The sequence below is a fragment of the Lissotriton vulgaris genome, chromosome 1_1 (assembly GCF_964263255.1).
Source record: "Lissotriton vulgaris chromosome 1_1, aLisVul1.2, whole genome shotgun sequence".
Lineage (NCBI taxonomy): Eukaryota > Metazoa > Chordata > Amphibia > Caudata > Salamandridae > Lissotriton > Lissotriton vulgaris.
The window spans coordinates 2009843858-2009868493 of NC_141685.1; the positions used below are offsets into that span (position 1 = coordinate 2009843858).

The 24636-nt window shown below is 47.1% G+C and overlaps 1 protein-coding gene across 30 annotated transcripts in view; it reads right to left on the reverse strand.

Moving 5' to 3' along the window:
- PPFIBP1 (PPFIB scaffold protein 1) overlaps window positions 1-24636 on the reverse strand; it is a 1004279-nt gene that overhangs the window by 156422 nt on the left and 823221 nt on the right. For all 30 annotated transcript variants that reach the window (XM_086920149.1, XM_086920163.1, XM_086920158.1 and 27 more), the window contains one exon: window positions 3025-3147. In XM_086920149.1, coding sequence (XP_086776275.1) covers window positions 3025-3147 — 123 coding nt within the window. The remainder of the gene's footprint in view (window positions 1-3024; window positions 3148-24636) is intronic.

Here is a 24636-nt window from a genome sequence, read left to right on the forward strand (position 1 = left end):
AGTGTCTTAACTTGTTTCTCGTCCTGAGTAAATACACGGTGGCTCAGAAGGGAACTGTGCATCTCGCCTTCATGGACCTGTCATCAGCCTTCGACTGTGTTAACAGGGGAAGGCTGTGGCAGTACATGAGGGAGAGAGGAGTGGACACAGGGATCGTTGACTTCCTGGTGGACATGCACAGTCACACTAGTGCTAATGTTAGATACTCTGCGAATGGCGACACTACTGGCAAGTTTGATATTAAAAAGGGAGTGCGCCAGGGATGTATTCTCGCTCCATTTCTTTTAAATTTTTATACAAATGAATTAGATGCTATTTTACAGAAGGTACAGGCAGACTGTCCTAGAGTGGGCAGGCGGGGCATTCCAGTTCTTTTATACGCAGATGATGCGGTTTTAATTTCAAGAACGGAGAGGGGACTCCAGATGCTTTTAAATGCTTTTAATGTTTTTATGACCGACAGGGACTTACTGGTCAACAATTCGAAATCATATATCATGCATGTTGGCCGGCAACCAAAAAAGAATTTTGTGTTTAAACTTGATGATGTGCCAATCCCGGTTACAGAAACGTTTTCTTATCTTGGCATTTTATTTGATACTAAACTCAGTTGGGGCCCTCACTTGGCCAAGAAAAAGAGTGAAATGGCGAGGGTCAACGCATCCATTTTTAATTTTGCCACGAAACTGGGGAAGAAACCAGTTAGTGCAATGGTCAAGTTATATAACGCCAAATCAGTTGCTACAGCAGTATATGGTAGCGAGCTATGGGGCTATGCAACAGGAGAACAGTGACAGGTCGCTGAAAATAATTTTCTAAAACGTCTCCTATGTGTGCCCGCCAGTACTTCTAATCTGGCAGTCCATGAAGAACTGGGGACACAGTATTTATGTGACAACGTTGCTCTAAGGCCGTTGACTTGTTGGCTTAACCTGTGGTTAAATCAGGATATACCTCTTACTCACCAGATTGTAAGAGATCTTGTATCTCAGGACAATTCTATGTGTATCCCCTGGCTAAAATATTTAAAATCCTGCTTTGAAAGGCTGGGACGTCCAGAACTGTTTGACCATCCTAGTGGGATTGTAAAGGGTGATGTAGCAGCCATTAAATACGCATTTTGTAATGACAGGCTGGCCCAAAGAGAAAGTGAGCAATTGTTGAAGCCTAGTGTTAGGAATTATGTGATGTTAAAGACCTGTGACAGCATGGAACCTTATTTAACAGGATCGTTTACCTCACATGAAAAATTTCTGTTGTCAAGGTTCAGATTTAACATTTTTCATCATCTTTTAATCAGACCCAAATCGGATACTTTTAATAAGTCTGCAGCGCCCTGTGGCTGCGACGGGAAGTCTCCACAGGATATGCTGCATTTTATGTTTTTATGTAAATTTTATGAATATTCCCGCCAACGTTATCTTGTTGCCCTCCTAAGAAGACTTAATTTTAACCAAATCAGACCAGCTCTTATTTATCTGCAGCTCTTGCACAGTGACAGTGTTCTCCAAATAATAGCGTTTTTAAAACTAGCTGTTAGACTGAGACTCTGTCTGGTCCAATGACCGCTCTATTTTGTCTGACTAATTGGCTAGTTTATGGACTATATAAACTTCGCCCTCTGCACTTTACTTTGTACTCTTGCACTTTTCAGCTATCCCGTTCATCTATTGTTACTGAGACATGTGTAATATGACTTTTTATTGTGGATATAATCTGTGGAAATAATGTGAACAATGTGTTTTTAATTGTATTGTTTATATGTGTACTTTTATGGTTTGAAATATAACCGAAATAAAGTCTCTTTTGATTTGATTTGACCTGGCGACATGAGGAGAATGGTTCTGAGAATAGCAGATCCCCTAGCTGATAACTCACAGTGAAAGGCACAATGGGGCAACATGTTAGGGTAATAGGTAAACACATAGCTGAATAAAGACTGTACTGGTGGGGGCAGCGAGGAAGTACTGATTATTTGTAATTGAGATTTAGTACTGCTTGTGAATTGACTGCAAAGACAACACAATGTTTTGTTATGGGTACTTGATGGAAAGTTAATAAAAAACTGCAAGAAAAAAATAAGAACGAATTATCCAAGATGTATTAAAAAGATTGGTTGGGCTTCAGTCACCTTCTCCTGGCAGACCAAGAATCTATTTTGGAGAAATAAAAATACCATCTATTTCATAATACATACCTTTGAATAACTAACACTGCACCAATACCATTTGAACTTCACTAATTTATACCGCACCAATGACCTCCCTTGAAATTAAAATTGGTATTTAAAAAGCACAGGCGGCTACTCACGTAGTGTGTCCCGGCGCTTGACCACCAAAGATTTACCATGAGAAATGCTCTGGCTGCAGCGTTCTGAACAGCCTGCAGCCGATTGAGTAGACATTTCAGTAAGCCTACATAAAGTACGTTGACATAGTCCAACCTGGATGAGATCAAAGCTTGCATGACAGTTTTACGGCAATCAACCTGCAGCAGAGGGAGAATTTTTTTAACCATTTTTAACAGGCCAAAGCATGCATCAGCAATGGTTTGAATTTGAGTCTTCATCGATAAATTGGCATCTAATTTGACTCACAAGTTCTTCACCGTGCAGCCAGAGCAGTGTTGCGGTCTCTTGATGCAGTCTTTCTCACTGCAGTATGGTGCATATTAAACAACCAGAGCCAAATTAACCAATGGTGAACAGTCATATTTTCTCGTTTCTTTGCATCAGTCATTCATAAGTAATGGCAAATTTTCTTCCAGTTATCAAACCTGCCATCTTGATATTTGAATATGATATGAGCAGAATCCATTTGACTGCTATTGTACACAGAGTAGAGCTTTCTGTCCCAGTTGATTTGTGGCCTCAATCTCCTTTCATCATTGACCCCATGGTGAACAAGAAACGTTGTTTTTTAATGACAATAAGTACAACCGATAATTAAATGTCAATTCAGAAAATCTGATACAAAGTAAATCCGAATACAATTTTGGCGAACTCAAACTATTATCTTATATTACCTCATCAGAAGGCCTCCTACGCAGACAGTTTGGCTCAAAATTATTTATTCGCAACACCTGAATGGCTCGTTTGATGCTGAGATGATGCAGGACACTAACCACTTTTAGTGACACCAAATCATCCTGTGGACAAACATAAAACCAAAATATCAGTATAATTTCAGAGCAATGCCTAGAGTAAACGAGCACAACAAATTTGATAATCTCATACGGAAAAGCATGGTTCTGCATAGCTAGGGATCCTGGTTTTATGGCATAATTTTTTTTGAAAATGTATGCATTTTCATTTTTAATTTTGGAAACAAATTAAGTTATAACTTAGATTTTCACATTTATTTCCGCTATAATGTTCACTCTCACTTTGATACCAGACAAGTTTGAGCACATTATACAACCAAATGAAATAAAACTACACCCACATGAAAATATTACCATAATATAACAAACATATGCTGAGATATGCAGTGATTTAAGGAAATCTCATTCCATTTTGTTTTTAACTCACTATGCTGTGTATTGGTCTAGCTCTTGGCCTGAAATTCATGAATCACTGCATGAAGAGTCCATCAAATCGCCCAATTATATGTTTTTTTCCACTTTTAAAACTAAATATAAACAAGAAACACTTTTTTTGTGTGTATGTATCTGTAAAAATTTACATTAAAACACAATAAAAACTGACAATTGAGAGCTTTAAGCATAATCTATTTATCAGCTGTAAGATATAATTGAGTTGTAACATCTTCAAAAACATACACGGATTCATGAAGGATTACTTGTAATGCCTGATGAGCCCAGCAACTCGACTTACCAAGCCCATCGGGGTACGAATAACATGGTAAACCCATATGACTGGGCAATTTCCCGCAAGATAGATGAACGGTTTAAAGAATTTAAAATATCCAAGTGGACATTATAATAAACAGGTGTAAGGTAAATCAGTTTCCTCTTGTTAGTCCCCATTTCTTAGTGGGCCCTCGAGGTTCAATTTCTAATATATCTGTTTTTCTGGCAACTGGAGGTACTGTATTGGCCAGTAAGAATATCTCTGGAGACCAGAAATATTGGTCAAACTAACAGGACAATTAGAAATGGAACTATAAAGGTTCCATGTCTAATTGACATACATATCACAAAGAAACAAAATCCACACCCACTACAAATATCTTTAACCATATTCCAAACACATGTGGACAGAGGAAAAAGATACATGCCATATTGGATGTGACGAAGAGCAGCAAATATTAACAGCATTTACATTTTGTCTGACAAGGCCGCGCAGCTTTTAAGTCTTCCTCAGTAATGGAAAACTTATCTTGTTCTTTAGGGCATTTTTGCAGCTTTTGATGCAGACATTCTTTGGAACAGTTCAAGATTTTTATTAAGATCCTCTAGTTTGATAGGACAACATGTACTGAAGAGAGTATTAGACAATATTAAACAGCCCACAATTGATGAAACACATTCTGATGAATGAATTAGGGCTCCAGCCAGCTGCGACTTCTCTGCTAGTATTACAGCCTGGGTGGAGAACATGTATTGGCTCATAGACCCCATGTGAGCGCTGAACCATGGCGCTGCTATTAGCAGTGATTGGCTAGGGGAGTCAAGAAACCTTTGTGCTCACTGTTCCTGTGTTGTCCACGGAAGTTCGGAGGCGAGGCAGTGGCAAGGAACGTGGATTTCTTTTATTTTAAACACATACCGCCTACACCCCCCCTGTCACCAGCAGGCCAACTTCACTGTGTTATTGCCCATTCCCAATAGGTCACAAATTGCGACCTGCCTCATGAATATTGATGAGGCAGGTCATTTGTGACCCCATTGGGAATCATAAAATGAGTCTGAGACACATTAGTACATTTCCTATCGCAAGTCTACATCTGCGAGTCGCTAAAAGTCTCAAATTGTGAGACTCAAAAGAAATTTATTGTACATGTGGCCCTTAGTTTTTTGCTGATGAAAATGACTCCTGCTCAGTACTCTACAGCACTGTCATCTTCATTCAACCGTCTAACAAGTAACGGAACAGACCAGAGAATTTCTGCACAACAGAAAGCATTCCTCTACAAAAATTAACTCTCAATATGTTTAGCAACTTGGTTTTATTATAGATTGTTATTTTTGTCCAAGTTAAAAATGTAGGTGTCAATAATAAGTGTCAAACTTGACTCCTTGTGACAGCTACAGCTACCAAGCCCTTGCTCTGACAGCCAGATTTATTTTGTTTACCATGTGTTTTTGAATGATACCATTTACTGTGCTCCATGAACCAACACAGAGGGTGGGTAAGGTGCATCTGTATAGATACAGGGTGCAAAATGACTGTTTCACTCATAAAACTACAAACAATCAAAATCACAACAATTAATATCTTTTCTTCAATTCAAAAAGAAAGTTTCCAATAGACACATTTGTGCTAAAGAATTTCGCTAAATGCCACAGGACTCTTAAATTAAGAATCTCCAACCACAGCTTCCTGTCTCCAGACTTGATATGGGAAGGATTCTATATTATCCTTGCCAATTTTTAAAACACACATTGAAGAGTTTTACTTAATACACACAATCTCCCCCCTCCCGCAATTAATTTTCCCACAGTAGTTCGAAAATTAGGCCTGCTAGTCTCCCGGTTGGGTGGGGGCAATCGCCCAACAAGTGAAGACCACTTGCCTAGAGCACCAGCCTTCTGCCTGCCTGCCTGCCAGCCAAGACCAGCAGACCCTAGGAGGAGTAGTATAGCACCTGGAGTGGACGAGGCCCAGCGGGTGAATCCCAGTGAGCGACGTGTGAGACATCCAGTCCATTCAGAATCACTGCAGAAATGTGGCCTGCCTGCCCGAATTTGCCAAAGTTGGTGACCCCTGTGTAGCCATTGCCCATGTAGGCACCAAGGTCAGCAACCCCAGTTGTCACCAGGAACAGGCAAAGTGAATCAGGGCTGTTGCCTTGGTCGTCGTGAATTAGAAGCCATGAAAAACACTTACTGACCAGCACTAGTGCGCGAGGGCGCCTGAGGAGGCCGACACATCACCAAGGAAGACAGCAAGCGATCATGAGCCCTCAGCTTCGGGAAACCAGAGATCACAAAGGATGGCCCGGGCCCTTCCAGGATTGCTGGCTACCATTAAGTCATGTAAGACCGTAACAGGCCATTGAGCTTTCTAGGGACTTGCAGAAACTTAACACCTAAATGCTGATAGCAGTGACTCTTACGGCAAGACAGGCTTTGCCTGGGAACTAGCATGGCGCACATCTGGGAGTTTCCTCCAGTCCAAAATAGGGAATAACCAAACCAACTAGATGAGATGGAGAGACTTCGGGATTCTGCCTGGGACAGTGCTAGCACGTGGATCTTAAGCAGTTGCAGGGACTATTTACTGTGCCGATTCTATGCTTTGTGTGATCACATTAAAATACTCCTTTTCACAAAAGCAAGAATTTGGATGGACAATCATTTTTTGTCATTACTGCGTGTACTTTGAGTCTGGAGCGTGTGTATGTCCCAAACCTACATCCCCTTTAAAGACGCCTTCAACAGCCAGTCGTCGAGGTAGGAGGAGACAGAAACCCCTAACCTGCGCAGATGAGCTGCAACCACCGCCATCACCTTGGTGAACACCAGAGGGGCGCTGGTAAGGCCGAAGGGGAGTACGGTAAACTGAAAGTGCTTGTGGCCTACCTTGAACCGCAGGTAACGCCTGTGGTCCAGTAGAAACGTTGTGGGGTGAAAACCCCTTCCGATTCCATGAAAAGAAAAACTGGCCACGAGGAGTGGAGGAGAGGCCCAAGTATCTGGCCGTAGCTCAAGAGTCCTTGAACCTGACCAGGGCAGAGTCTGCCTTATCCCCAAAAACAGCTGGTGCCATCAAAGAGCATGTCCATCAAATTGGCTTGGACATCCCTGAGAAGCCAGTTGTGCGAAGGCCTCAAGGCCACTGTCGTTGAAATAGACCTGCCCAGCGAATTGGTCGTATCCAAACCACACCATATGGTGAATTTTGCTGCATCTCCACCGTCCTTGACAGCCTGGGAGAGCGCAGCCTCCTCTGGGACTTGTGGCAGCACCTGTGCAACCATCTCCCAAAGAGAGTGGGAGAAATGGCCCAATAAGCATGCAGTATTCACCGATCGGAATGCCAGACTGGAGGAAGAAAACATCTTCCCAAATGAGTCCAGTCTCTTGGAATCCCTATCTGGAGGGGCGGAAGGGAATGTGCCCTGGGAAGTAGAGGCCTGCACCATCAAACTTTCTGGGGTGGGGTGTTGGCTGAGGATCTTTGGGTCGCCCGGTGCTGGGTGATGGAGGCGTGCAATTGTCCTGTTCACAGTAGCCCCTGTGCTAGGCATGGACCAAGTTCCTAGTAGGACGTCCGTAAGTGCCTCATTAAAGGGCAAAAGGGGTTCAGAGGTGGAAGCCCCAGGTTGAAGCACTTAGGTCAGGAGATTAGTACTGACCTGCACGGAGGGCAGCTCCAGTCCAAGTACCTCAGCTGCCCTCTAAACCACCATAGCATAGGACACCCCTCCTCCGTAGTCACTGTAGGTGGAGAGTGCATGCCACAGTCTGGGGAAGTATCCAGACCACTGGCTTCCCCAAATTCCCCATACCAGTCCATTGTCTCCTCAGAGACATCTTGGTTCTCTAAATGGTCTCCCGACTCCTCACATATCCCTTCTGAGCCTAGCACGTCCATAAAGTGCTCAGGTGACAACATAGAACCCCTGGGTTCTGTTGGCGTCAGAATTGGCGTAGTACGACGCCGTTATGGCTTAGTCTTGTAGGGGATGAGAATGGGGCTAGCTCCACTGATAACCGCCGGTGACGCCAATGGCACCGACTTTGGGTTCGAGGCCGGGGAGGTTACATTGGTACGACCTGCGTCGAACCGGATCATCGATCGGACCATTGAGACCCCACCGGCACCGTGGCCGAAGCAGACGACGTCAAACCCGATGGGTCCCCTTTCGACCCCATGTGGCACGAGGGCTCACCAATGCAGTTGCTTAAATACATGGAGCATAGCCCGTAAAAATCCTAAATTTGAGCTGGAGTCGCTCCGGCTCACGGAAATGGAGGGAGGCGCGAAGTCGACTCTGGCTCCGGCTCTGCAGAACCCTGCCTAGAGCGTCGGATCTCCTTACCTCTTTTGATGACAGACGCTAGTTGAGGTGAAGTCGAAGTCCGCTTGGACTACTAATTCTTCTTGTGCCTCTTCCCAGAGTGGCCAGATGACCTCGAATGGGATGAAGAGGACTTAGGGCTCTGTGAGCGATCCCGCGACCTCTTCTTCAAACGGATTGTGACCTCCTCGGAGTCTCGCTTAATGGTGTCTACTACTGGGACGCAAGCAACTTCATTGTCCGTTACCTCAGGTCTTCGGAGCCATTGCCTGGCAGTTGGAACACTACTTTGAATCGTGGTTGTGTTCTAGACACCACAGACATACGCAGTGTGGATCGGTAACCGATATTGTGTGGGAACAAGTCCTGCATGGTTTAAAATCGGACTTCCGACCCGACATCCCTCGCACTAAGTCGTCAAAAATGTTGACAAAAGTCGAGAAAAAGTCTGCCAAAAAGCGGCAGAGGGGTAGCTCTTTCCGGATCAGCACTTGACTGGCGCGGAAAGAAAAGAACTGACAACCGTGCGACTGTGTGGCGCTTATGTAGGCACCGGGACATCATAACCGACGCCATCAATGGCACGCAGAGCCGAATGGAGCCACCCGACGTAGCGCACAAGGGATATTGCTCAGCAAAAGTTTGCAGATCCAGCCTGATGCAAGGGAAATTCAAAGGTAAGAAATCTGCAGTTAGAAGTCTCTATCAAATAGTGAAATGCTAAAATGGTAGTAAATGGTTCAGGTACTCAGGACTCCGTACGCTGGGCTAGAGGACATCAGGAGTAAAAAGCCTTTACTCATAAACCTTCGTATTTAAAAATGAAAAACCTCTTGCATTCTAAAAAAAAAAAAAAAAAAAAAAAAGGATTAAAAAGCCTTAAACCCCCTATGGTTAGGCCCAGTGGCTCCTTCTTACCCCATGGTCCTCTGATCTGGAAAAGCTTTTCCAAGTACACGCTCTCCATAAAAATGTCTGAACATTATAGGCAAAAGTCATGATCTTAGCTTTGCTCCACAATGACAGTTAACTTATTCTGTTTGCAATAATCCCCCCAAAACTGCCCAAATTGCGCTTCAAAACTCAAAGAAGTTGGAGCAACTACACAGCTATGCTTAAATGCTTAAAGCCATTTTTAGTAGGAATGCGCTCAAAAGGACTGCCTTCCTCATCAACTGAGCCCAATTTTCATTTTGCAATTAAATCAATACAGATAACAACAGAGGTGAAATATCTCAAGATTTGAGTCTTTCACACAACATTACTCTGCTAACTTGGACGGAATCTGCTAACAAGTGGACGAAGCAGCAACACAGCTACACCAATGAATGAATGACACTTTGAGCTGAAACCATAGTGTAAAAAAGTGATCAAATGTAGAATTGTTCATGCAAAACACTCTTTCAATGGAATAATCTCAATTTCCTCTGCACAGACTAAGAGCATTCTTAAGATCCATTTTGCAAAGGCTTTTTAAATGGTGTCTAAGAGTGCATAAGACGGCCATGATTAAGCCTTCTTTCTAAAGAGCATAGTGGGTACATTTTCAGGACCTGTGGCAGGTCATGTTATTTCCATTGCCAAAATGGCCTAAAAAATATGCTTAGATTACACATGAGCAAGAAGATATCTGCCAAATACACATTCCTCTAGGGGAGAGCCTCCTCAATACTGGGATTACCCCCACCTCCAAAATAGAGCTAAGAGATAATCAACCAAAGAGGTCCCTGGCACCACACATTCCAGACCTGATGGATTGGAATTGCCTTTATGCCCTCAATTCATCGATCTCCAGAATTCTTCAGTGTTTCCAGAGTCAATTACCTCATTCGGATCATCACACTTGTTCTTGAGAAAAATATTTTGTATCCTTATGCAACCTTCCACATTTGGTCATCAGAAGGCAAACCTCTGCTACTTATTCTGGATGGGGATCCTTCTTAAGTGTATGTTCTGCAGCCTTGAGGTCTGCCATCAGTGCTCTACATTCGGGACATAACCAAGGTTTACAAACTTTGGTTAGACAATTCTACCCATTTTTTTCTTAGCACCCCCACCACGTTTACACTAGAAAAGTCCCAGCAAATTGAAGTCTTGCATCCTTTCAATGGAGTTCATGGGTAAAAGTATAAGCCATTTTCAAATCTGGTTGCACATTAGATAAGTCTTTTAAACCTTCATTAATGTTTTGTACGGATTCTGTGAAGATAACATATTCCTAAACAAAGAATATAGGACATTGCAGTATCAGTATTGCAACACAGTTTGCAATGGTCACTACTAGCTGCATTAGTCACCTCAAAATTGGAAACATATCATCATTTTTAATAGATACGACAATATAGACAGTATGGGCCATGCTGCAAAATGTTTGTTGGACAGGGGAATCATTCAGATTCCTGCTATTGAAGCATACCAATCCCTAATGGACCAGCAGGGCAGCCCAGGGCTACTGCTATATGCTCCACTGAAAAATTCTTAAGTGGGCTCTGGGTACACCACATCATTGGTACAGGTCTATGCATTCATCATCTGACTGGGACTAATTTAATTTCATATTGATGTCTCCAGCAAGCATGACTAGAAAGGGTTCTCTGCAACGATAGTTAAATTACCTCCCAAAAAGGACTGAGATATCCCATTTATTAGAAAGTGGGTCTCTAGTTGGCAGAGGTATGCACCCTGTCCAAGTAGGGACCACAATACTAGTCAGGGTATGCTGGATACACAATAAAAGAGAACTCTGTCACTCTCTGTTAGCTGGGCACAGAGAAGTCAGGCTTATCTAAAGAGTGAATGTGTAAAGTATTTGTGCAATGTTCACACAGACACACACACACGTTTAAAAAAAATAGAGCAGATTTGTGAGAAAATCAAGACCAAAACAAAAAATATCCAATAAGTAGAACCAGAGTTATGAGTTTTTAAAGATTAAATCTAAAAGTAGTGCTTTAAGTCAAATAGCGCTTGCGGGTTACTTGGGGTCGTGCTGGACTTGGGTAAATCCACAGTGCAGGCTGGCAGCAATGGAGGGCAGACCAGATACAAGGCCCAGGCAGGGTCCACTGAAAAAGTACCTTTGATGGATAATGCATCGGTGTCGAAGACTCAATGAGTCTGTTCGATTCCTGCAGTTGGATAGATGTGTTGTCGTCGAGCCACCGCAGACGGGGACCCGTATCTGCATTGGATCCCTAATGGTAGAGGCACTGCATTATCGACTATCACAGTCGGGTCCCGAACGTCGTTGAACCATGTAGGGATGTCCTCAGATCGGCAGTGCATCAGTTCCATTTGGTGCACTGTCGTCACAGCTTCAATTTCAATTGTCTGGACAGCAGAAATCCCCTTTGAAGGGCCCAGGACTGCATGGCTACCACTTGGCAGGGCAACATACAGGTGTTGTTGCATTGTCGCAGGAAGTCTTTGACATCATTGAGGGGGCAAGCCAGAAAGCCCTAGGAGTCACTCTGGGTTCAAGTGAGATGAGTCCAGTCCTTGTCCTCAGCAGTGCAGAGATCAGCAGGAAGCAAGGCAGCTCAGCAAAGCAGAAAACAGTTCTGTAGGAAGCTGGCTCAGTATATACTATACCAAAACGATGTATAGTGTGCACAGAGTCCAGTGGAACCCCAAAGGTAGGCCAAGGTAAAAGTAGATAGAACCTTACTCTGTTTTTGGTAGTGTGGGCGAGCAGTAAGGGTTTATCAGAGGGTAGTGTTAGGCATTTGTTGTACACACTCAATCAGCAAATGATGTCACACACTCAAAGACTGAACTCAGACCAATTTGATTTGTATAAAAATATTATTTAGTTATATGTATTTTCTAGGACAAAGCAAACCTGGTACAGGTAAGTGTAAATGGTACTTTTCAAGGCAGGTTGAACAATACAAGCAAGCTGAATAAAAATGACTGTTACATGTTTGTAAATGCTTTCAACACTGTGGAAATTACTGTCAGATTACTTTATGGATTACTTTTTCTACTCGGTGTGATATGCCAAGATAGAACACTGGGACTTTTCCTAGAGAAAAGGCAAGTAAAGCAGTTTTTAGTTATTTGCAATTTTTCAATGTTTCATACAAACCCAACTCCACACTAGGAACAATTTTCAGGAAAAAGCAGTCAATGTAATCCTATGGAAGGAAATTGAGTTATCGGTTTAAAGGGACTGAACATGCTACTTACCACTATGCATCTGTTCTTGGCATGTAGGGCTGCTGACATTCATATCTGTGCATAGATCGCCGCCTAGTGTTGCGTCCGGATGATTGCACATTGTTGTCCTGGAAGAGTCTTCGAAGTATCACGAGATAGGTGGCTCCTCCCCTGGACTACAGTGCGTATGGGCATCGACTCCATCCTCAGATTGTTTTTAGCCATTGTGGCCAAGATGGAGTGAAACTCAGTGAATGATGACCATGCTAGAAGTATATGTGAATTCTGCAGCTGCTACAGGCGCCGGGCGACATGAATGTCAGCAGCCCTACATGCCAAGAACAGATGCATACTGGTAAGTAGCATATTCAGTTCGAGGCATGTGGGCTGCTGAATTCATATCTGTGCATAGAATACATAGCAGTCCCTCCATTAGCGGCGGCCGCCTGTGCCAGCTGCAGCAGTTTGGAAAAGTGTTTTGAGAACAGCCTGCCCTACAGCTGCCTGCTGTTTGGAGTGCACATCAACACAGAAATGTTTAGTAAATGTGTGTGTGGTAGACCATGTTGCTGCTCTACATATGTCCTCTAAGGGAATGTTTCCAAGGAAGGCCATAGAGGCCCCCAACTTCCTGGTGGAGTGGGCTCTTGGCGGAATGGTAAGAGTGCGTTTTGCTTTTGCATAGCAGATCTGGATACATTTAACAATCCACCTAGCAATACCAGACTTGGAAATAGGGTTACCTTTGTGGTGTGGCGCAAAGGCGACAAAGAGTTGTTTAGTCTTTCTAAAATCCTTGGTCCTATCAATGTAATACAATAGGGCCCGCTTAACGTCAAGGGTGTGGAGCATCCGCTCCGCCAGTGACTCAGGATTTTGAAAGAAAACTGGTAATTCGATTGTTTGGTTGATGTGGAACTGAGACACAACCTTGGGCAGGAACTTAGGGTTCGTGCGGAGCACCACCCTGTTGGAATGAATTTGGATAAATGGCTCTTGGATTGTGAGGGCTTGCAATTCACTGACCCTCCGTAGCGATGTAATTGCTACGAGGAAAGCCACTTTCCACGTCAAGAACTGAATCTCGCAGGAATGCAGTGGTTCAAAGGGAGGACCCATCAGTCTGGTAAGAACCACATTGAGGTTCCACTCAGGAGCTGGTGGAGTCCGTGGCGGAATGACTCGCTTGAGGCCTTCCAAAAAAGCTTTGATGGCAGGCACCTTGAATAGCGAAAGGTGTTGTCTATTTTGGAGATACGCAGCCATTGCAGACAGATGAATGCGAATGGAAGTATAGGCCAGATTACACTTGTACAGATGGAACAGGTAACAGATGATGTCTTGAATAGAAGCATCAAGCGGGTTAATGTTGTGGTTTACACAATAAATGGCAAACCGCTTCCATTTTGCCGCGTAGCAGGCTCTAGTAGTAGGCTTCCTTGCCTCCCGAATGATATCCATGCAATTGGGAGGTAAGTTTAGGTAGCCAAACTCTAGGACTTCAGGAGTCAGATCGCCTGGTTGAGCTGCTGCGGATCTGGGTGCTGAATGTCGCCATGGCTCTGCGTCAGAAGGCTGGGGGTGAGACGTAGCCTCTGATGTGGTACCACGGATAATTCCAGAAACGTGGTGTACCATGGCTGACGAGCCCATGTTGGAGCAACTAGGATGAGAGTCATCGAGTGTTGCCTGAGTTTGCGTGCCACCAGCGGTATCAGTGGTGCTGGGGCAAAAGCATACGCAAATTTGCCTGACCAGTTCATCCATATCGCATTGCCCTGCGACAGTGGGTGTGGGAATCTGGCGGGGAAGCTTTGGCATTTTGCGTTCTCCTGAGTGGCGAACAGGTCGATCTCTGGATGACCCCACCTTTGGAAGTACGGCTGGAGTACTGATGGATGTATTTCCCACTCGTGCATTTGGTGGCTGTGCCTGCTGAGCAGGTCCGCCATCTGATTGTCTTTGCCTGGGAGATGCTCCGCCATGAGGAAGATGTTCCTCTGAATGGCCCACTTCCACATGCTCTGCGCCAGATGAGACAGCTGCGGAGAGTGTGTGCCTCCCTGCTTCTGAATGTAGTACATTGCCGTCATGTTGTCCGTCCGGATCAACATGACCTTGTTGCATAGATGTACTTTGAAGGCCTTTAGTGCCATGAAGATTGCCATCAGTTCCAGAACATTGATGTGCATCTTCCCCTGCTGCTGCGTCCATAGTCCCTGCACAGTGTATTGGAGTACATGCGCTCCCCATCCCTGGAGAGAAGCGTCCGTTGTCAGGATAATCTGTGGCACAGGCTCCTGAAACAGTCGGCCCTTGCAAAGGTTTCGTGGATTCCACCAATGCAGAGAGTTGTACGCCCGACGGCTCACCAACACTAGGTCTTTCAACTGGTTGTGAGCCTGAGTCCACTGACGTGCTAAGCACTCCTGAAGCGGACGCATATGTAGTCTCGCGTGCGGGACAATGGAGATGCAGGAGGCCATCATGCCTATCAACTGCATGAACACTCTTGCTGAAAGCGAGTGTTGAGGTCTGAATCTTTGGATCAGCGACTGAATGTTGTCGACTCTCACTGAATTGGGCTGTGCTGTGGCCGCCAGAGTATTTATAGTCGCACCCAGATACTGCCGTATGAGGGCGGGCTGGAGATGGGACTTTGGATAATTCAGTGAGAAACCCAGGTCGTGCAGAAGGTGAATGGTGTGGGACACGTGGTCGGCACACTGCTGGGCCGACTTTGCCTGAACGAGCCAGTCGTCCAGGTAGGGGTAGACGTGAATGTTTTGACGTCTGAGATGTGCCGCCACCGTCGCCAGGCACTTTGTGAAAACCCTGGGTGCCGTGGTGACCCCAAAAGGCAAAACCTTGAACTGGTAGTGCTGGTTTTGTATGGTGAACCTGAGGTATTTTCTGTGTGAAGGATGTAGTGGAATGTGGAAGTAGGCATCCTTCAGGTCCAGAGTTGCCAGGAAGTCCCCCTGTTGAAGCAGTGGGAGAACCTGCTGCAGTGTGAGCATGTGGAAATGCTCTGATAGGATGTAAAAGTTGAGGGGCCTGAGATCCAGGATGGGTCTGAGGGATCCGTCCTTCTTTGGAATAAGAAAGTACAGGGAGTAAACTCCCCTACCCCTTTCTTGCAAGGGGACGAGCTCTATTGCACCTTTTTGCAGCATGACTGCGACTTCCTGCTGCAATAAGTGCAAGTGCTCGCCGGACATAGGACGGTGCTTTGGGGGTATGTTTGGGTGGAGTGGATGTGAGCTCCAGACAATAACCGTATTGGACAAGTGACCTGACCCACCTGTCCGTGGTGATGGACTTCCACACGGGCAGGAACTGCTGGAGTCTCCCCCCGACCGGTGTTGCGTGGTCGGGGGGCAGCGACAAGGCTTCACTGTTTGTTGGCGGTGGAGGACCTGGAGCTGTTGTTGCCACGTCCTCTGCCCTTGGTGTTGTTGCCACGGTAACCACCTTGACCCTTGTTGGAATAAGAAGTTTGGGTGTTGCTCTTGTAGAACTACGCTGACTGCGAGAGTTGACCCCTTGAGGTGCCCCTAGTATTGGAGCGACGAAAGGACCCACTCCGAAACTGCTGGGATTGCAAGGCACCCATTGATTTTGCGGTGTTGGTGTCTGTCTTCATTTTTTCAAGGGTGGTATCAACCTCAGGGCCGAACAGGTGATCTGGGTTGACCGTTTGGTTCAAGATGGTAGTTTGAATGTCCGGCTTGAACCCAGATATCCTTAGCCATGCAGGTCTACGAAGCAGAACGCTAGTGTTAATAGCGCGTGCGGCGGTGTCAGCCACGTCTAGGGCGCACTTTATGGAAGCATTGGAGATAAGCTTCCCCTCCTGTATCAACATTTCTGCTGCTTCCTTATACTGATCTGGCAAATGCTGTAGAAGGGTTTCTAGAGTATCATAGTGTGCCCTGTCATAACGTGCCAGTAGTGCCTGCGTGTTGGATATACGCCACATGTTGGCTGCCTGCGCTGCCACCCTCTTCCCTGAAGCCTCAAAGACTTTTGATTCCTTGTCTGGGGGAGGAGCATCACCCGTAGTCTGTGAGTTGGCTCTCTTGCGGGCATTGGAGACAACCAGGGAATCCAGAGGCAACTGTCCCTTGATGTAAGTTGGATCAGTGGGCGCCGCCCTGTACTTTTTGTCGATTCTTGGGTTGATGACCCTCGCCCGGGTGGGCTCTTTGAACACCTCAGCTGCGTGCTTCAAAACACCTTTAAGCATTGGCAGAGTCTTTACAGTTTTTTCAGAGACTGAAAAGATGTCGAAAAGGAAGTCGACGTCCACTGGGTCAGCATGGAGCTGGATGCTGTGATTGGCTGCTGCCCTTTCAATGAGGGCATTGAAGGCCGCAGAGTCCTCAGTGGGGGAAGTTTTGGCTGAGAAAAGCTGAGGCTCCTGTCCAGAATGCGGGTCCCCAGGATCGCCACCAGCAGTCCATGGTTCAGTCACATCCTCAGGGTCAGTGTAGATGGGATAGCTGTACTCATCCTCGTCGTCGCTTTCACCTGCCTCGACATTGGAATGAGTGGGCGAGAGTTCGTGAGCCTGTGGCGAAATGGGCTCAATCAAGGTAGGAGCACCAGCTGAGTCCATCTTCCTCTTGAGTGGAATCTTGTAAGACTCCAAAATTGGTTCAGGGCTGATTTTCCTCTTTAGGAGGGAAAGTCTGCCCGTGTTGGCGTCGATAAAATGTTCCTGACGCTCCTCATTCGCAAGCGGTGGCTGCCGTGGGCCGGGGACCACTAAAGATTGCTTCGGCGTCGAAGACACCTTCTCCGGCACCGCGGCCTTTGGTTTAGGTGCGAAAGCCTTCAGCGCCGACTTCGGCGGCAAGGTGAAAAGAATCGGCGTTGGTGCCTTTGCCGGTTTATCTTGAAGCTTGGGCGGCACAGGGTCCTTTGGCTCGACTGCAGCGGTCCCTTCCCTGATTCGTTGCAGGGACTCCGTAACCTTCTTAGTGAACAAGGCGGATGGACGCGCCGGTTCAACAGAGTCTTTAGCGGCTGGCTTTGGAGCGGAGACCGATGATGCACCCTTCGGGGTCGACGCACCTGGCAAGGCGCAGAGGGACTTCGGGTCGTCCTGCCTCTTCTTCGGTTCGAGAGTGGACCTTTTGGGGTCGTCGACCGTTTTCTTGCCTTCGAGTCGAACCTTGCCGGCGTCGACCGTCTTCGGCGCCGATGCGGCTGCGTCGGACCCCTTAACCTTAGGCTTCGAAGCAGTAGCCTTGGGGTCGGCCATTTTGATATGGCTCTTCGGCTCGACGGCCATCTTCGATTTCTTCGGCGCCGAGGCCTCCGAAGTCTTCGACGCGACCTGTGCGACTTGCACGTTCGGTTTCGTTTTCACTGGCGCCGAGACCGTCGGTTGCACTTTTGGTTTTGGAGGCACCGGGAGTGATTCTGTATAAATGTCTGTGGCCGGGCCGGAAGGCGGAGCCGTGGAACGTACATCAAGGTCTCGGGTAAGGCCCGAAGGCGATCCCTCGACCTGGGCCTCATGAGTTTGGATGGCCCCGGAGTCAGTCTGAGGAAGCTCCTGGTCTGAGCTATCCTCTACGGTGCCAAGGGCCCTGTCGTCGTCCCCTACCTCCTCGACGACTTCATCGAAATCCTCGTCCTCAGTGTCGTATTCGGCCTCGACCTCCGACGCGGGGTTAGATTCCGTGATGTCTTGGATATCGTCGTCCACGACATCCCCTGCATCGAAGATGTCTGTAGGTGGTGGGGCTGAATGCTGGGCCTCCAGGCGCGCAGCTCGATGAAGCTTGAGAGTTTTTTTGGACCGGAACCTGGAACAGGCCATACACTTGGCCTCGTCGTGGTCCGGTGACAAGCACTTGTTACACACCGGGTGTACGTTGATATGTGGGTACTTTGAGGCACACACCGGGCATCGTTTGAATGGACTACGGTCCATGATGGATGAAGAGTATGGAGCGTAGAGTAGGCCCCTCCGTGCCGAAAGCACGCGGAAGAGCAACGTCGGTTCGGAGCCGAGAAGATACAAACCCGAACGAAAGACAATACCGACGCGAGTCCTAAAGACCTTTTGGTCTTAAGCAAAGTGAAGTTAATAACAATCGATTCCGACAGGAGGGAACCGAACACATCCGAACCCAATGGCGGAAAAAAACAATCTGAGGATGGAGTCGATGCCCATGCGCACTGTAGTCCAGGGGAGGAGCCACCTATCTCGTGATACTTCGAAGACTCTTCCAGGACAACAATGTGCAATCATCCGGACCCAACATTATGCGGCGATCTATGCACAGATATGAATTCAGCAGCCCACATGCCTCGAACATAGACGTTTGTGGGAGTTGGTGTTCAGGGGTTAGAACTAGGGTCCCCCAGGGTTAAGGATGCACTCTCAAACCACCCTCAGCGGCACTAGGGTGGCCAGGTGAAGAGTGCTGAGGCCCAATGTTATCCAATGGGGGATGGGGAGCCTCCGGTTGGCGGCTGCTCACGAGCGAGCCACAAGGTTGGGGAGCAAAGCTCCTGGTGTTAGACTTAGGGCAAAAGGGGATCCGAGTTATCAAACAAGGTGCACCTGCAGTGGCACAGGGGCAGCTGGGTGCAGGGTGCTGTTTTGGGGTTGAGTGCCCTGTTTTCAATGGGAGTTGGAGGTTTGGGATTTTGGCAGCAGTCTTGGTCCAGGAAGTCCTTCCAGGAGGAACCAACACCTGGACAAATAAGTTGGAGGACTCCGGTACGTAGGTTCACCTCGGGTTCTCTTCTCCAGGGAGCATGGTGACTGGATGCAGGGATGTCCTTTGAGGTTGAATTTCACCTTTGGGCCACTTGCAGTAGGGGTGGTCTCAATGCAGAGGCTGCAGACAACATCGGTGAGTCCTGGAGCGGTCAACCCACGGTGGACTTTGACTCTGGAGCACTGGGGGACCACGGTGGGGCTGGTGGGCCACTCGAACTCTGGCCATAGGCGACGGGTGCAGTGGTGGTTCCAGGCGTCGGGTTTCTTTATCCTCAACAGGCTCAGAGTCTGTTTGGGAGTTTCTTTTGAGCAGAGCTGCTGTTGTTGTTGAGAGCAGTAAGTCCTCCCAGGGGTTCTGACTGCATGACAAGGCAGCATTTGGAGCAGGATCTCTGGATACTGCAGTCAGGCCGGTAGGGCTGGGCAGAGTCAGTAATTCTCTGCAGTCTCTTCTGCTGGGCGTCTTCTTTCGTTCTTCTTAGGTTGGTGGAACCGGTCTTCTTAGTTCAGGGATTTCCCCCTAAAGAACAAGTTACTTACCTTTGGTAACAATATATCTGTAAGAAACATTGGTTCGTTATAGATTCCTTACCTTAGAATTACACCGAGGCGTCAGACTGGATACAGAAAGTTTTTTCGGCAGCAGTACCTCTGCGGGTCAGAAGGTGGCGTCGGTCAGCTCCGTGTCCGTCGTTGGCATCGTGGTCGTTGGGATGACGTCGCAGCAGCTCCTTAGACACTGCCTTCACACGCTGACGTCAGTTCTGTACACTACTTTCCGCGCCAGAAAGACAGAGCCATGCAAGACACTGACCACTGGTGCAAAAAACTAGGGCCCTGAAAGGATGTCCTTAACCCTAGAAATCAGTTTGCAGAACGGGGAGGCAGGTTGGGGCGGTAAGGAATCTATAACTAACTAATGTTTCTTACAGATATATTGTTACTGAAGGTAAGTAACTTCTTCATCTGAAAGAAACACCTAAGTTATAGATTCCTTACCTTAGAATAGATACCCCAGCAATACCAACCCCGGTGGTGGGTCTGCGAACCAAGAGCACACCAGAAAGTCCTGGAGAACAGAACGGTCAAAGAAGCCGTCTCTCCGGACTTGCCTGTCTAGGCAGTAGTGTTTCATAAACATGTGCAGTGATGCCCAAGTGGCCGCCTGACAAATGTCATTTAGAGGATTTCCCAAGGCAGTAGTGGCTGCTGTCGCCCTGGTGCAATGGGCGCGTAGCCCGACTGGAGGTTCCTTTTTAGCCAGAGAATAGCATGCCTTAATACACAAGACGACCCATTGAGAAATGGTGCATTTGTGTATGGCCCAACCTTTCTTGGTGCCCACATAGCTAACAAAGAGTTGGTCATCCACCTGGAACTGTTTTGTGCGATCCAGATAGAAAGAGAGCGCACGTTTTGGGTCCAGATGGTGGAGCCTCTTTTCCTCCTTCGAAGGATGCGGAAAGAAAGTGGGCAAGGTAATGGCCTGCCCGATGTGAAAGGCAGTGACCACCTTGGGAAGGAAGGATGGATGGGTCCCAAGAACCACCTTGTCTGCATGGATAGACAGGAAAGGAGGTTTGGAAGAAAGGTCCTGGGACTCACTCAACCGTTTAGTAGAAGTGATGGCTACTAGGAAAGCAGTCTTAAGAGACAGGAGTCTTAAAGGACAGTTATGAAGCGGCTCAAAGGGAGCGCACAATAAATGGGTAGGAACAAGGTTCAAGTCCCACTGAGGCATTACGAAGGGGATTGGAGGAAAGAGATGCGTTAAGCCTTTAGAGAAACGGTTAACTACAGGAGACTTGAAAAGAGAAGGGTGATCTGGCAACCGAAGGAAGGTAGAGATGACAGAAAGATAGCCCTTGATAGTGCCAAGAGCAGATCCCTGCTGGGCTAAAGAAAGAAGGAACAAGAGAACTTCAGAAAGAGGGGCAGAAATGGGATCCACAGCCTTTGATGTGCACCATGCCACAAACTTGTTCCACCGGCTGGCGTATACCGTCATAGGGGAGGGATGCCTGGCAGCCAAGATTATGTCACAGACTTGGGAGGTAGGTCGAAAGACATCAACTGCCGCCAGTCAATCTCCACGCAAAGAGGTGGAGACCGGACCGGTTCGGGTGGAGGGCCGTCCCCTGCTGCTGCGACAGAAGATCCTCCCGAAGAGGCAGTCTGATCGCAGGATCGATAGCGATGTTGAGCAGCTCGGGATACCAAACTCTTCGTGCCCAATCCAGAGCCGCAAGAATGACTCGGGCCGGTTGCGCCTGATCTTCAGCACTCTGGTTAGAAGTGGTATAGGCTGAAAGGCGCACAACAGACCGCAACTCCACTTGAGATGAAAAGTGTCGTTGAGCGAGTGCCGCCTTCTCTTTGGTGGCGAATAGATCTGACCAAGGCTCTCCCAACTGTCGAAAGAGACCTTGCATCACCTCTGAGTGAAGACGCCATTCGTGATCCATCATGCACCTACGGCTGAGTTCGTCCGCCCTGGTGTTGAGAAGGCAGACCGAAATGCACTGGGTGAATTTAAATGTGATTGAGTGTCTCAACATGCTTGTAAATAGGCCCGGATTAGGAATTCTTGAGTAATAAAAATGCATGAAATAATGGAACCTTTGACGTGACGGATAAGCATTGAGAAAGGATTTGCAATAAATTGGATTTAACTTTTGAAACAGAATGGTTTAACTGTAGTATTTGGATCACAAAAGTGTATAAGGCTGTGCAGCCCTTCGGTGACTCGCAAACTGCGCTTCACATTTTGATGTATTTACCAGTGTACACTCGGGACGGAGCTACTTAAGAGGGATTGCAAGCCAAATTTTGGGGAAATAATCATGCATAAAATGGATTCTGCCAATAAGTAAAAGGGTGTGCTTAAGGTCAATGACAGACGTTCAGGGACCCTACCATGTGTTGAACAACCAGGGATATGCCCTGATGTTCCAGCCATGTCCAGAGGCGAAGGGCCTCCTGACAGAGGGTCCACGACCCCACCCTGCCCTGTTTGTTGCAGTACCGGATGGTGGCGGTGTTGTTCGTGAACACCTGCACTACTCTTCCCCGGACATTTGGAAGGAATGCCTTCAGTGCATGACGAGTCGCACGGAACTCCAGAAGGTTGATGTGAAGCCCGGACTCCGCTGGAGACCATAGGCCTCAGATCTCCGCCTCTCCCATGTGGCTGCCCCATCCCAGAAGGGATTAGTCCGTCACCACAGTGTGGTATGGTTGGGGAAGGGAGAGGGATCTGCCATTGACCCAATCCTGGTTCGTGAGCCACCACTGCAGTTGTCGTGCAGCGCCCTCTGAGATCTGGACGCAATCGGACAGATTCTCCTGATGCTGCTCCCACTGGATTTTCAGGTCTGACTGCAGAATCTGCATATGCCACCTGGCATGATCCACCAGCAGAATGCAGGAGGCCATGAGGCCCAGCAGCCTCAGAGTCATTCTGACGGAAACACAGGATAGAGGCTGAAAGACCAGAATCATACCCCGAATATCACAGACTCGCTGTTCGGGAGGATACACCCGAAACCACCTTGTGTCCAGAACCGCTCCGATGAAGAGGAGCTTCTGAGAGGAAATCAGGTGCGACTTCGGCACATTGATGGAGAACCCCAGCGAATGCAGGAGGTCGGCCATAGTCTAGAGGTGAGAGACGACTGCCTGGAGCGAGCCCGCCTTCAACAGCCAGTCGTCGAGATAGGGGAAGACTGAAACCGCTGGAAGGCCAAAAGGGAAGCACAGTAAATTGAAAATGCTTGTGGCCTAACGTGAACCATAGGTAATGCTGGTGGGCCGGCAGGATGGGGATGTGAAAATAAGCATCCTGCAAGTCCAACGCTACCATCCAGTCTTCCGGGTCGAGGGCAGACAAGACCTGAGCAAGCATCAACATCTTCAACTTCTCCTTCTGGAGGAAGCGATTGATGTCCCTGAGGTCCAAGACAGGATGCAGGCCTGGTCCTTCTTGGGAACCAGAAAGTAGTGGGAGTAACAACCACAACCTGCTTCTTGGAAAGGAACGCGCTCAATGGCACCCTTGGTCAAGAGAGCCATAACTTCCTGCTGGAGCAGGGCCAAATGACCCTCCGACATGCCGTGGTATCTCGGTGGCATGGCTGGAGGGGTAGTCTCGAAGGAGTAGAGTAGCTCCTTCGGACTATTTGCAAAACCCATCTGTCCGACGTGATGGTGCGCCAGTGGGGGAGGTGAAGGCAGATCCTGCCACCCACTGGCGTATGATGGGCCTGAAAGGTCGGACTAGGAGGGTTTGGAGGCTGCTGCAGAGGGAGGGGGGGAGGGTTGGTGGACTGACCTACCCGCTGGCCCCCAGAACCCTAAGCTGTCGGAAGAGAAAATGTTCTTACCAAGGTGGTCCAGCTTCTTGGACTCCCTTAAGATGAAACGGTAGGGAAGGCGCATTTGGAAGTGGAGGCTTGGACTCCCAAGCACTCCGGGGTGGGGTGTCGGGAAAGGAAAGTGGGGTCGCCTGGAACCGGGTGGTGGTGTCGGGCAATCATCCTGTCCACGGGAGACCCTGTTGGGCCTGGACCAAGTGCCCAAAAGGATGCCGGTGGGGACCTCAATAAACAGCAGCAGGGGCTTTGAAGAGCTCGCAGACGGTTGAAGCACATCTGTCAGGGGAAAGTGACAAGCCTCATATCATCATACTATATATACATAGATTGATGGTCATATGTCGCTCAGAGTATGATAAGACAGTGAAAATTACAGGTCTCATTTTGTTGTTATGGTATTGCCACATAAATTAGGGGTGTAAGAAATGGACATAACAATTTGGGTGTTCCAGTTGGCGGCGAAAAACAGGAGCTCGGCCCACAGTTTCGGGAAGTGAGTAGTTTATTGGCAGCTCAACAAACGACAGCCATGACGCGTTTCGGGCCTGTGGGCCCTTGCTCACATGATGCGTTTCACAGTTGTTGGCCAGCTTTTAAACCATTTTTTAAAACATTTTTTTCTTAAAGTGACAAGTGCAAATCTACCGCAAGGTAAGTGGACATAGTAAAAATACTATTGTCTGGGCGACTGTTTACATTTCAAAACAAAATACTGTTTACATATGATGTTGCAAATATCTTGATAAAAAACAATTATTATAAATACATTTTATAAACAAATGTGTTAGGTATTAAAAAAATGTCAATACTGAATAGTTTTAAAACCGTCGATGTTGCTGAAATTTTCTACCTATGTTGGTATACAATTCATTGTTGAATACTCAAAATATTGTGAGTACACTAAAAGAATTTGCTGATTAAAAAGACATTGCAGTTTAAATACCAAAAGTGACCCCAGAACTGTTTTATTGAAGTTTGGAATACTCATTTTATAAATCTAATTTATTATAAACTTCAGGACAACATAATTGTTGTTTGGACAATATTGTATTTGCTGGAGGTACATTGAGACCTAAAATGGCACTTTCTCACAGCCTCCCTTGTGTTGGCCCTGTTCAACTCGACACTTTTTCCAGTCCTCCATTATGGATATATATATATATATATATATATATATATATATAGTGTCAACTCGACACTTTTTCCAGTCCTC